General features: G+C 33.1%; 1 protein-coding gene across 2 annotated transcripts; it reads left to right on the top strand.

Annotated features, from left to right (window-relative positions):
• The first annotated feature begins 4,874 nt into the window (after nt 1-4,874).
• On the top strand, nt 4,875-12,981 carry LOC111285142 (uncharacterized). Of its 2 annotated transcripts, XM_022874422.2 has the most exons (13): nt 4,875-5,265; nt 6,560-6,734; nt 7,688-7,771; nt 7,951-8,192; nt 8,634-8,877; nt 10,192-10,271; nt 10,792-10,876; nt 11,059-11,190; nt 11,274-11,387; nt 11,548-11,595; nt 11,854-11,938; nt 12,289-12,339; nt 12,426-12,981. In XM_022874422.2, exons 1-13 carry the CDS (start codon nt 5,051-5,053, stop codon nt 12,476-12,478), a joined length of 1,608 nt encoding a protein of 535 aa, XP_022730157.2. In that variant the 5' UTR covers nt 4,875-5,050; the 3' UTR covers nt 12,479-12,981. The 2 variants fall into 2 exon arrangements, with proteins under 2 accessions (XP_022730157.2, XP_089619278.1); XM_089763152.1 differs by lacking the exon at nt 11,854-11,938 and having other exon boundaries at nt 4,915-5,265; nt 12,426-12,625.
• The last annotated feature ends 437 nt before the right edge of the window (nt 12,982-13,418 follow it).

Raw genomic sequence — 13,418 nt, 5'->3', positions numbered from 1 at the left:
ACCTTACGTAAAAATTAATTAAATCATTAATAATCATTTAAGTGTGCATGTGTTTTTCATTTTGCAATTCTAATTAGAATATATTTTGCTGAATCGAATAAAAATACTATGATTCTAATTATAGTTTAACCAGTTCCAAATGCCAAAATATAAATATAAATATAAAATTTAACCACTCCCTTTCAAAGCTCATTTGTTTTTATCAATATAAAATAATAACATTGTTCTAAAATTTTAATCCACGTGCTAAAAGAACATTCCTTAGTTACAAAGATTTAATAATTTGAGAATATTATAGATATGATAACGGAACATGTTTTGTTTTTTTAGTTCATTTTTTAACATTGATAATGAAATTTTTTAATTTTATATACAAAATTAAAAAAATTATCATATGCTTCACTTTTTTATTATTTTTTATATTTTAAAAAATATATATCACCTTGTTAATTTTATTTATAAAATTAAAAAAACTCACTGTAAATAAATGTGATAATTTTTTATTGTACAATAAGTTTAATAAAATGAGATGAAATAAAAACATATATAATTAGAATCCAATTCAAGAATAAAAAATTTATTTGGTGTTTGGTGATGTCAAAAGAAACTCGAGTGATGAAGAGCCTATTTTTAATTTTAATAGAGACCTGGATAAATATTAAATTTTAGTGATAGAAATAAAAATATATATGATTTTAAATTTTTTGTCAAGAGTAAGAGGATATATATTTAATAAATTAATTTTTTTATTTAATAATATAAATTTTATTTGAAATTTATTAAAAATAATAATTTTAAAAATTTATTTAAACATGTAAGAAAAAATTAAAATTTATATTTTAATCACAAATATAAAAATTATTTATATTCATTAAATATTTATAAAATTAAAATTAAAATATTTATTAAATATAAATATAAAAAATAAAAAATGAGAAATATCTGTTCTATCCCTTGACATCCACAAACTAAAGAAATTGTCAAAAGTCAAAACAGGCATGATTCACGGCTTTGATGTTACTTACAGCTAGTTACAACTTTGATGTTCGTACAAGGATGTTCCAATCAATCTACTGTCTTGTCTACAACAATTCAAGACTTTCCCATACTGCCAGGTATGAAAACGTGACAAAATTGCTACTGAGAGTACCTTGTCATCCACACTTCCTTAAATATGTAATTAATGCAATTATCCAAAGAAAAAAATCAACTTAAATTAATGCAATTAATAATATTCTATTAATGAGAAAATCAAATTTATGTTTCCCTCATTGCAGCCTTATATCAAATCTATTGAACTTAAAATTTTAGACAGGGATCTTGTTTTTTGTTTCTAATTTTCTTTTTCTTACGTTGATCAATTAGAGAATTTATCCTTATGCAAGGTAAGTTTTGAGTTTTTTTTATGGGGAAATAATATTTTGAGTTTTTGACACAGCAGTGTTTGCCACATGAATGCACGATGAGATTCCAAACAAAATTTGCACCTCATTGACATTGCGTGTTGATCCAAATGAAGCTTAAGTTTGGATCCCATTCGTCTCAAGATATCAAATAAAAATGAGGCATATGTGGTTAAAGGGCTTGAAACGAGCATATGGTGATTAATGAGTAACATAAACCAAGTGTAACAAAGTACAATTAATTTATGCAATTCAAAATATAGTGATGATGATGATGATGATGATGATGATGATGATGATGATGATGATGATGATGATGATGATGATTGAATGTAAAATTTTATATTAAAAAAAGGAAAAAAGATGAAAAATTAGTTTTTCATTTTAATTCAATATTATTATTATTAGATTTAACAACTTTTGTATCCGTTAAATATTTATTTATGATATATATACATATATATATAACATAAAAATTAATATATCATAATTTTTGTCAATATATAAAATATAAAATATTATCTTTATTAAATTTATATAAAATTTATATTAATTTTAAATCACATTATTTTTATATATTTTTATAACATATCTAAAATTATCCCATATAATTATTATTTCTCAATGAGCTTTAAGCTTCTTCTACGGAATCCTACTCCAACGGAGCGACAATTTCTAAGGTTTTTAGGACAAGTAGTTTCTTTTTGGGTAAGGTTATTCTGACCCTTTTTAGTTACTTCCCTTTGCCTTCCCTCCCATTCTAACGAACCTTCTACTCAACTTTCCCCTTTCCCAACGTGCCCCCTCCCCCCACAGAAATTTTTTAGAACCACCTCTCTTTACCAATAACAAACAAAGCACATTCCCCTTTCTCAGAATTGCGTTCTTTTTTTTTTTTGAACAAAAAGATAAAAACAAAGACCATAGCAAAAGAAAAATCAAGTCGCCGTCAAAGCCCATCTTTATAACGTGTTCACACTTGCGTTCCTACGCGCTTCCTTAAGCGACCACTCTTGCTAACCGCGTAAGCCTGGCTGATACGTATATAAATGACCAAATCCCTCCGTTCCCATCTCCAATTTCAATTCACCCTTGCTTTCACATTTCGTCAATCAAGCCATTCAATGAAAGCAAACCCATAAATTATTGGTTTCATGGAAATTGGGTCTTTCACATTTCTTTCTCCCGAAGATTTTTCTTATAACAACAACAGCAGCAATTTCTCTTGGTTTCAGGATATGGAAAATGGGTTCAATGGGAACGCCAACAAAAGGGGTAGAAAAGATAGTGAGGAATCTTTGGTCAACGAAGAATTGAAGAAGAGCGGGTTTAGTGATATACTTTCTTCGATTTTGTTGTTGGACGAGGCAGCAAAGCAAGAGGAGCATCAATGGTTCACTGACACGGATCAAGAAAAAGCTTTTTTCGAAGCCAATTACAAGGAAAATGTTCAAGAAATGAATGGTTTTTTCGACCAGCTCCAAAACCATTACTCTGAAATGGACGAGTTAAATAATCCCAGAAACAAACGCGCTCGTAAATCCAGTTTAGTTGCTGCTTCTGCTGCAGCGGTTGCTTCTGGATCGGACAATGTGGGTCCATCACAATCGGGCAGTGGATCAGGGCAGCAAAGGCGGCTATGGGTAAAAGATCGATCGAAAGACTGGTGGGACAAGTGCAATCACCCGGATTTTCCCGATGAGGAGTTTAAACGCGCTTTCCGGATGAGTAAAGCCACGTTCAATATGGTCTGCGAGGAGTTGGAACCGGTGGTGATGAAAAAGAACACGATGCTTCGTGACGCGATCCCGGTTCGTCAGCGCGTGGCGGTTTGTATTTGGAGGTTGGCCACGGGTGAGCCGCTTAGGATGGTATCGAAACGATTCGGATTGGGGATTTCAACCTGTCATAAGCTGGTATTGGAGGTTTGCACAGCAATTAAAACCGTTTTGATGCCTAAATTTGTTCGATGGCCTGACGAAAACAAAATGAAGAGGATTAAAGAGGAATTTGAGTCCACCACTGGGATTCCAAAGGTGGGTGGTTCAATGTACACTACTCACGTACCCATCATTGCACCAAAAATCAGCGTGGCGGCGTATTTCAATAAAAAGCATACGGAGCGGAATCAGAAATCTTCATATTCGATTACCCTCCAAGGAGTCGTTGATCAAAAAGGAGTTTTTACCGATGTTTGTATCGGATGGCCTGGTTCCATGTCTGATGATCAAGTTTTGGAGAAGTCAGCCTTTTACCAAAGAGCCACCAGGGGGCTTTTGCAGGATGTTTGGGTCGTAGGGAGTAAAGGGTATCCTTTAATGGACTGGGTTTTGGTTCCTTACGTTCACCAGAATCTGACTTGGGCTCAACATGCCTTCAATGAGAAAATTGGGGAGATTGAAAAGGTTGCCAAAGAAGCCTTTGCCAGATTGAAACAGAGGTGGTCATGTTTGCAAAAGAGAACCGAGGTTAAGCTTCAAGAGTTGCCCGTTGTGCTTGGAGCCTGCTGCGTTTTGCATAACATTTGTGAGATGAGAAACGAGGAGATGGACCCTGAGCTCAAATTCGAGCTTTTCGATGATGAGGCAATCCCAGAGAATAATTTGAGATCCATGAGTTCCGTACAAGCGAGGGATCACATTGCTCACAATCTGTTGCACCATGGACTTGGTGGCACTGGTTTTCTATAGTGTTTTATTACATTATTATTGTCTTGATTTAGAAATCTTTTTGTATCCGTTAGATATTTGCTTTGTCATTCTTTTTACTTATAGCAATAAACATTATTTTTTATCTAATTTTTATATATGGGTTTGCCAATATTTTTTATTTATGATTATGGTCAGATCATTCACAAAAATTAATAAAATTTGGTGAGCATAGTGAATGCATTATCTACACATGTTACACGAAACTATTGATCCTATGTTTAAATGAAATATTAATTTACCAGTGGGTCGAAATTGTAAATGTGTAAACTTTGTATAAAAGATTTGTTGAAGGAATTATGATCATCATCTCTGATCTTACATCATGATTTTCTCAGAGATGACGTTAGCTTCACACAGAATCTATCGTCTGAGACGATTAGAACATTTTAGTGGGTCCCAGGTGCTTGATCTTTTTAAAGATAAAAAGTAGAAGTCTCTTCATCTGATCAGGTACGAACATAAGCGCACAATTTGATGTGCCATTTTCACCCGAGCTTTGATCAGCCAGAAAGGGGTCCCATCTGACCCCATTTTTATTGAAACCATCGACACTTGAAGACGTTAGTTTGTCCAGTCTGGACACTAAACAGTGGCCCACGATAATAAAATCCTACGTGTCTGACCAATCACATGGACAAGTTCCAGGTTCCAAACTGCCGAAGCTAAAGTTTGTGGGACCAAAACCAATTGCAATTCACCACGTGTCAAGAAAAAAGCCGGGTTGTTGAATGGAAATGAAGGGAGGCAGGGGAAAAGCTTTGTATTTTTCAGGTTTCGCTCGTCCCCAACATGGAATAACCTGAGCCCCCCTCCTGTCCTGCTTCGTTGTCACGATCACCAAAAACCACAAACAAGAAAAAGAAGCAAAATAAACATAGAGTTTATTGTCTTTATAAGAGAAGAAGACGAGAGCGAGTGAAAGGGAGGGGTATAATAATGGAGAATCATAAGGAGGAGGTGAAAGAAAGAGAGGAGGACGAGGGACCAATGGCGGGGGAGGGGGCGGAGGAGGAGGAAGAGGAGGAGGAGGAGGAGGAGGAGGAAGGGAATGATGTGACCAGCTTGACTCTTGAAAGGGTGGCTGCGGCTAAGCAGTTCATTGAGAGCCACTATAAAGCCCATATGAAACATATCCAAGAACGCAAAGAAAGGTATATAGGAAAAAATGTTTTACACTATATTATATATATTGCACGTTAATTATATTTACATGATTCATTTGTTAAATTTTTTGGATGGTCTTGAATCTTTTTGTTTTTGGATGTTTCTTTCATGAAGATCTTGTTTTGGGTTTTTTTTTTTTTTTTTGGTATGGCCTTAATTTGATTTGAAAGGCGGCATGTGTTTGGTATTTTGATTGCATGGGAATGGTTTTGGCAATATCTGGAAATTGAGATTTTGTTGTAGTTCTTTCTTGTTAACACAGAATTGAATTAATTAAAATGTTATAAAGTTTGGGATTGATCAAGGGAAATTGGTTTATAAAGGCATTGCTTAATTATTAATGAATTAATGTCTGTTTCCTTCTTGGGGTAGAATGAGGTGAATATATACAATCAATCATCTGATAGATTGGTGAAATGGATTTAAGAATAAAGGGTAAAAACTTGAAAAGTGTTGAAAGGTTATAGCAGCATGAAGATCATTGCTTGAAGTAATGGAAATTTGCAATGAAATAAAGAGAAAAGTGCATCTAAATCATTTAATTAAACAGTTTTTGAGTTTTGCATAACCTTTTCTCTCCTTTACTTACATGGAAACAATTCTCTGGAGTTCCCATAACATACACCCACAATGTTAAGCACTTTCCATGTAATAAGCTGAGTTCAAATGTGCACTTTTTTCCCCAATGAACTGTTTGGTTAATAAATAAGTGGAAATTACTTATTTATTCAAGAAAAATTATGTATTTTCATTCTATGCAAGTGTATTTGTTCTATGAGCATCATATCTGGAAAGGAGCTCTAAAAGAAGGAATGAAACTGCCAACAAGGCCTTGATCCAACGGAAAAAGGATCGTCTAAGGCCAAGGGAGGTCCAAAGTTTAAATCTGCCCACCCTCCTTTTTGTTTGATTGCATAGTTTTATATAAAATAAACATGATGTTTGAGTTAGACATGTTGCAGAAAGAGGCATTATCTTTTGCACACATGGTTTTGCCATCTCCATTTAAGTCTTCCATGACTCTTGACTCTTTGTTAAGTAGCTTTTTTCTTATAGTCTCTCTTTACACAGAACGAGACACTCAAATGGTTGCAGTTGTTCTTCTTTGTTTTAAAATTTTACTTATGCCTCTTCTTCCTTCTTTTTCACTTGTAATTGTTTATATATTTATCTTAGATGATTGTAGTTTTATGGAAGGAGAGTAGGAGGCAGTTATTGACAAGAGAATAGACTGTAAGATGTTTGACTTTCGTATATCCTGGCAAATTTTATGAACTGCAGGCGTTCAGTGTTGGAAAAGAAGTTGGCATCTTCAGATGTTCCAGAAGAGGAACAAATCAATCTGCTGAAGGATTTGGAGCGCAAAGAGTCAGATTATATGCGGCTTAAAAGGCACAAGATTTTTGTTGATGATTTTCACCTTTTAACCATTATTGGAAGAGGGGCTTTTGGAGAGGTTAGAAATGCAAACAGTTTTGATAGTGTTCATAGAACATCCTTTTTAGAATGATCTTTTGCTTTCTTTCTTTTTTCCTTCTTTTTCCGTAAGAACTATTACGTTGTGCCGAAACTTGTGTGATATTTGGTAACAATTGCAAGAATTACAGCATGAAACATTCTGTTAAAATGGTAAGAAAAATAATAATTTGTAAACCAATGCCACTTGAATTCAGATTTCTAAACGTTAAGCAACTAACAGATAGCAATAGCATTCGTGCATGTAGCAACTGTGGTGTAGTTAAAACTAGAGATAGTGCCTACCGATATTGATGATGCTAGAACTTAATGGTGCTTAATGCGAATTTTAGCATGTAGCGACACTGCTAGCCTCGTGGTAGGATCATTGTGAGCTAGAAGAGCTGATTAATGAAGTTCCAAACAAATACACGTTGGATTCTTCAGTTTTGTAGTATGGTTGAGACATGGCAATCCCTTTTCTAAGGAGATTACTTGAAAATTCAAAGTCCTAGTTCTTTTATGCACTGAGATGTAGATGGTATTGAAGACCTTGAGTTCCAGGAAAAGTACAAAGCCTCCAATTTGAAACTGATTAGCACCCTGTATGCTATTATTGTATAAATCTCAGTCATACGAGTTCAAATTCTGCTAGGCCTCCCTAAGATAAAAATTCCTGTAACACATTTCTTCTGTTTTTTTGCCTAGTCTTTGTTTATCACAACCTCATCATAGATGATCCTATTTTGCTTGCGTATTGATAGCAGATAAACTTGGTTTCCTATGCATATAACTATTGCATGTGGATTCTTGGCTGTTCTTTTTTTTTTTTTCCTGCTCGAGTGCTACTCCCATAGCTATTATAATTCATTATTATGATATTTTTTTAATTTTAACTGTTCTGTTAGGATGTGAGAGGTTTTGGTTTGTTCATATGTTGTTGTTAGTTTACAGGTAAGATTGTGTAGAGATAAAAAATCAGGTGATATTTTTGCCATGAAAAAGTTGAAGAAATCAGAAATGCTTAGTAGGGGACAGGTGAGATCTGAAATCTTTAGTCATTTAAATTCAATTTATGCATTCATAGCATGTTACAGAAATTTCACCTCCATTTTTTTCTACTTTACGTTTTCATGAAGTTGGAAACTCCCTCTCTCATGGTGTTGTTCTACTTGTTTAACTTCTTTACACTCACAGATTTTGTGCATATAATATAGGTTGAACATGTGAGAGCTGAGAGGAATTTGCTAGCGGAAGTTGCCAGTCACTTCATTGTGAAACTCTATTATTCTTTTCAAGATACTGAGTATCTGTATCTAATCATGGAGTATCTGCCTGGTGGTGACATGATGACTTTGCTAATGAGAGAAGACACCCTAACTGAGACTGTGGCTAGATTTTACATTGCTCAAAGTGTTCTGGCCATTGAATCTATTCATAGGCATAATTACATTCACAGGTTAGTAGCCTTTCGTTGATTACCAACAAAAATATCAGGTTACTGGAAATGTGGAATGTGGAAAAATTAAAAAATAAAACTGTGTGAAAAATTAATAGTAAAATTAAATGTATATTAAAAAATTGCTCATAAAGAATTATACAAATATCTTAGATTTATATACAACTAACTAGTGAGTAAATTAGGAAACTAAAGTTTTCAAAAACTGATCTTATAATTGAGGGATTGTCTATCATAATTTTCTGTCCTTAATTCTAGCGATACAAATATTTAATTCTAAAAATACAAATATAAATATACATATTATAAAATTACAACTAACTGTAAATAAGTGTTTTCTCATGTGGAATATTGTTAAGGCTGTAATTTCTAATCTGCTGCAGCTTTTGTGAATTTTATCGATATCTGACAAACATGTGCTTGTTTTTTTTCTTCCTCCAGAGACATTAAACCTGATAATCTTCTGTTGGACAAAAATGGTCATTTGAAGCTCTCTGACTTTGGTCTTTGCAAGCCTTTAGACTGTAGAAATTTATCTGCCATAAACGAAAATGAAACCCTGGATGATGAGAATTTGAATGAATCAATGGATGTTGATGGGCACTTCCCTGAATCTGGTAGAGGAAGGCGCTGGAAAAGTCCCCTTGAACAATTGCAGCACTGGCAGCATAACAGGAGGAAATTGGTACAACCATACTTTCTTTTTGTTAAGTTGCAAATTATCATTCTAATGTGTTCATGCATGTATAAAGGAAGCATGTTCACTGATCTTATTTAAGAGAATTCCATAATCTAAACCCAGAGTTAGTAATATCATAGTTGATGCAAATGAATTTTGTGGCCCTGCATGGAGCCATGGTGAGAGTGTTTGTACCTAAGAAATAACATTTTAAGATTTCATCAATAACTTAGATGCATGTTCCAATGAAGTATCGAAGGAGCAAAAGCATGTTGGGTGATTAGGTTTAAACTCCTATGGATCATTGAGTGCGTCGGTAAAGGAATTTGCCAAATTTGTTAAGCCTGAATTCTAGCCCTATTTGCTTCATATTTTTTATGTTATGTTTGGATATATATTAATTAAAGAAAAGAAATGAAAGAAAAAGAAAAGAAAGGAAAGGAAAAGATATATGTATCTCTTGTTTGTTTGAATAGTTAAAATTAATGAAAAAAAGAAAAAAAAGAATTCTAACAAACATTATTTTAATAAATAGTGAAAATGAAAAAAAATAATTAATTATAATAATTTTTTTCAATTAACACTTTTTTTTAATAAAGTAACATATAATATACAAATATATCTTTATACTATTTAGTTTATATAAACAAATCTTTTTAAACAAAATTGAATATGTTTAATACAATAAGATGTATTGATTAGTTATTGATTTACTTTTAATTTTATGTTTAATTCAACTTTTTAATTTATCCTAACAATAATTTGGTTTATTTTATTGTTAAGACTAAAAAAATCATAAAATATTTATAAACTGTAATGTTATATAAAATACTTATAAAAAAAATTATTTTTGTATGAAGTATTAGTTATATAATTAAATCTAATATCATAATTAAAATATAAATATAACAATCTTTTTATAAAAATAAAATTCTTTTAACTTTTTTTTCTTTAACTTTTCTTTCAAATTGAGATATTAAAAAAAATGAAGGTGATAAGGAAAGCCAACGGATATTGACTTTTTACATTTTTTTTTTTAAATTAAAAGTTTATCCAAATAAAAAAAAAGGTTTTTTTGTTTTCATTATTTTCCTTCATTTTCCTTTCCTTTCCTTCCTCTCCCCTCAATCTAAACATAATGTTAAGATAATGATGAATGGGACTTTAGGATTCAGCTGTTTTTTATTCCTTTTGTTGCTTGTATGCTTTGTTAGAGGGCTGCGTCCTTGTTAGTAAATTTTTGGAGGGAATCAAGTAATATATCCAATTATTTATTCTGTCAATTATTCTTAGATTGTTTCCCTCCCGTTTCAATGGCAGGCATTTTCAACAGTTGGAACACCAGATTATATTGCACCTGAAGTATTGCTCAAGAAAGGATATGGCACAGAGTGTGACTGGTACGGCTAAGGGAATGATACTTTCTCATGAGATTTATAAAATTTAGATATTGTTTCTGTCATTCTGTCATTCTGCATCTGCCTTTTTTCTTATGTTTTTAATTGAATGTGGAGTTAAAATTTCCATTACAAACGTATTTTGTTGCAAGAAAACTTGGCTGAAGACATGCTGTTCTTATCCGTATCTGAATGTCACCAAGGTCGGAAAATGCCAATGAAACAAAGTCATGTTCATACAAAATAATTTAAATTTAAACCAAGTCTCATATTCCTATTGGTTTGTTTTTTGCAAGATCTTTTAGACTTTAGTGTGCAAAAATGGTTAGAGAGTGATCTAAAGTAAGCTGTAATTGGATATACAAAAGAGTTCCCTGAAGACTTTTTCCCAGTTCAATAACAGGATAGACTTTATGGAGATGATCTTTTATGTATATCTGTGATATGCTTTGTATATACTCACAATGGGTAAGGTAATTGGAATTTTTCTTTCATAAATTCTTATCAGTTTACCTGGTTGCAGGTGGTCGCTTGGTGCTATCATGTATGAAATGCTTGTTGGTTATCCTCCATTTTACTCTGATGATCCAGTGACGACATGCAGAAAGGTTTTAGTTGCTCTAAAATCTGTATTCAAAATTTTCAGCTATTTTGAGTTGAGTTAAATCAGCAAGTGATGTTAAGTGTTTCTTATTGATTCTTTAGCTCTCGAATGTCTTAGAAAAAGTTAAAATACTAGTTTTTCCTTTTTATTCACTTATTCCTTGATTTGCTGACAAATGCATGCCAGATTGTGCACTGGAAAAATCATTTGAAATTTCCAGATGAAGCAAGGCTGACACCTGCAGCAAAAGATTTGATCTGTAGGTTGCTTTGTGATGTTGACAATAGGCTTGGTACTTCAGGGGCAGACCAAATTAAAGTAATTTTTGTGAATACCAAAATAGTCATTTTCCATTTTCCTTTACATTGTATTTTCCACATTTTAACAATGGGTATAATTAGGCTCATCCTTGGTTCAAAGATACTCCGTGGGACAAACTCTATGAAATGGAAGCAGCATTTAAACCACAGGTTGATGGAGATCTTGATACTCAAAATTTTATGAAATTTGATGAGGTAAGTTATTATGAGATATATCCATACTTTCCCAATCTTTAACAAGTTTTTTTTGGGGGGGTTATTTTTTGCATTTGATGCTCTGTAAAAGGCATTTTGCCATTTTCTGCCTTTGTTTCTATGGAGCCTACTGGTGATGCAAATTCTGACCGTGCCACAGGTGGAATGTCCAATACCAGAAAGAACAGGATCTGGGCCATTGAGAAAGGTACGTAACTTTTCTGCAAGGACCGTAAGGATGAGTATGAATGCAATTGGCTGTAATTTGAACTTTGAATAACTTAACAATTGTTTTGCTGTGACCATTTTGTATTTTAGTCGAAGATCATGATGGGAGTTTCTTGGCTGGCTTCTGAGTCATCTCTACTGTTGTTGACTGACACCGAGCATTTGAATGTCTTTAAGTTATCCACACTTAATAACGTCTTGCATAACTTACCGATATGAATTCTTACCTTTTTGGCAGATGCATTTAACTCCTAAAGATCTTAATTTTGTGGGCTATACATACAAGAATTTTGAGGCTGTCAAAGGATTACGTCATTCTTTTGGTACAAGATTCTTAGTTCCTTGAGTGTTAAAGTATCTTTTATTTATAGTTAAACTTCTTCTTTTTTGTCACATCTTTGATTTCATGATTTAAAATCATATCATTAGAACTTTTTTCTTTTCTATGTTGCTTCTTTTGATCAAAACTTGAAAGTTCTTGCAAGTAACCTAAGTAACTGATTGTAAATGTTCATATTTATTTGCCCTCTTGCAGTCAACCAACACATACTAAACTCTTTCTTTCTAGAATGTAGTAACATATCATCTGCATATGCACGTGTTGCTTTAAACTGTATTGGATTCGTTTTGTTGCCCAATACAGAATTTTCTTATCATTCAATAACTGCTGCAGATGTAAATGGGAGTGCGCCACAAAGGCAGTCATCAACTGACTCATTCCACAGTGAGATCCTAGACTAGCATCTTCGGGTCTCGTTTTTGTTTGCCTGATTGAGTTAAACTTTTCTCATAAATGAATTTTTCTTTTAGGTGATTCTGGTGTGGACTACTCTTCTAATGATACGGAAACAAGGATGCTTTGACCATCAGGGGAGATGGTGGGTCCCTTGGAGTTGTGGCTCATTCCTTTCCATGTATAGCACCTTGCATAATGGATAAACAGGCTCTTCTGATTTTTGAATAATGGGTCTACCTGCTTATTTCGGTCAGGTTCTACCCTGATTTCGTTATTGAAGTTTGCTGCTTCATATTCATCGAACTAATAAGTGTTTAGTAAATATCAATTGGAATGAGTTCTTTGATGGGGTTGGTTGATAGTAGCCATAAGTAAGAGTTTTATGTTCATTTAGTCTTTTTGAGATTGTATTCAGATCCTAACTCTCCAGATTCAGCGAGCCATAGGAAACGGCTCTTGTGGCGGTTTCGGCCCTTTTCCCCTCCTTTCTCGATAGTTTAGGGAATTGCTAAAATGTCTAAATCAATGGTCAGGCTCTGGAATCATAACACAGTGACATTGACTGGCATTTACATGGAATCCTTGTTCTTTGGTAATGAACTGCAAATCATATGTATTTTGTTTTGGGGATGTTCTGTCTCCATATCCCCAATCTCTTGAATCATTTTTTTTAATCAGAGATCAACTTTGGAAGAATCAGACGCTTTGAAGTTTGAATAAAGTTGAACAGCAGTTGTATAAAATGGAAAACTATATTCTTTTCAACTACAATATCATGGATAAATTGCATCTTTTGTCAATGCAGCCGCATAATTGTAGTAATTAAAAAAAAAAAGAACAAAAATATACATCGCTCATGCAGGCTTCGAGTGATGGTGTGGCCAACCTGAGCTGGTCAAAAGGCATAATGTACGTAAACCAAATTTTGGTCACATTCTTAATTACACCAAGAAACCTAAGCTTATGGTAATATTTTTCTTATGAATTATGATTGCATTTGCCTTTTGAATGATTATTTTTTACCAAAAAAATGTGAATAATTATTTGTTAACTCCGGATTATACCAT

This window comes from Durio zibethinus, chromosome 6 (genome assembly GCF_047325235.1).
Source record: "Durio zibethinus cultivar Kanyao isolate XHJ-2024 chromosome 6, ASM4732523v1, whole genome shotgun sequence".
Classification (NCBI taxonomy): Eukaryota; Viridiplantae; Streptophyta; class Magnoliopsida; order Malvales; family Malvaceae; genus Durio; species Durio zibethinus.
The sequence above is the reverse complement of the archived record's forward strand: the minus strand, read 5'-3'. Positions and strand labels throughout refer to the sequence as shown.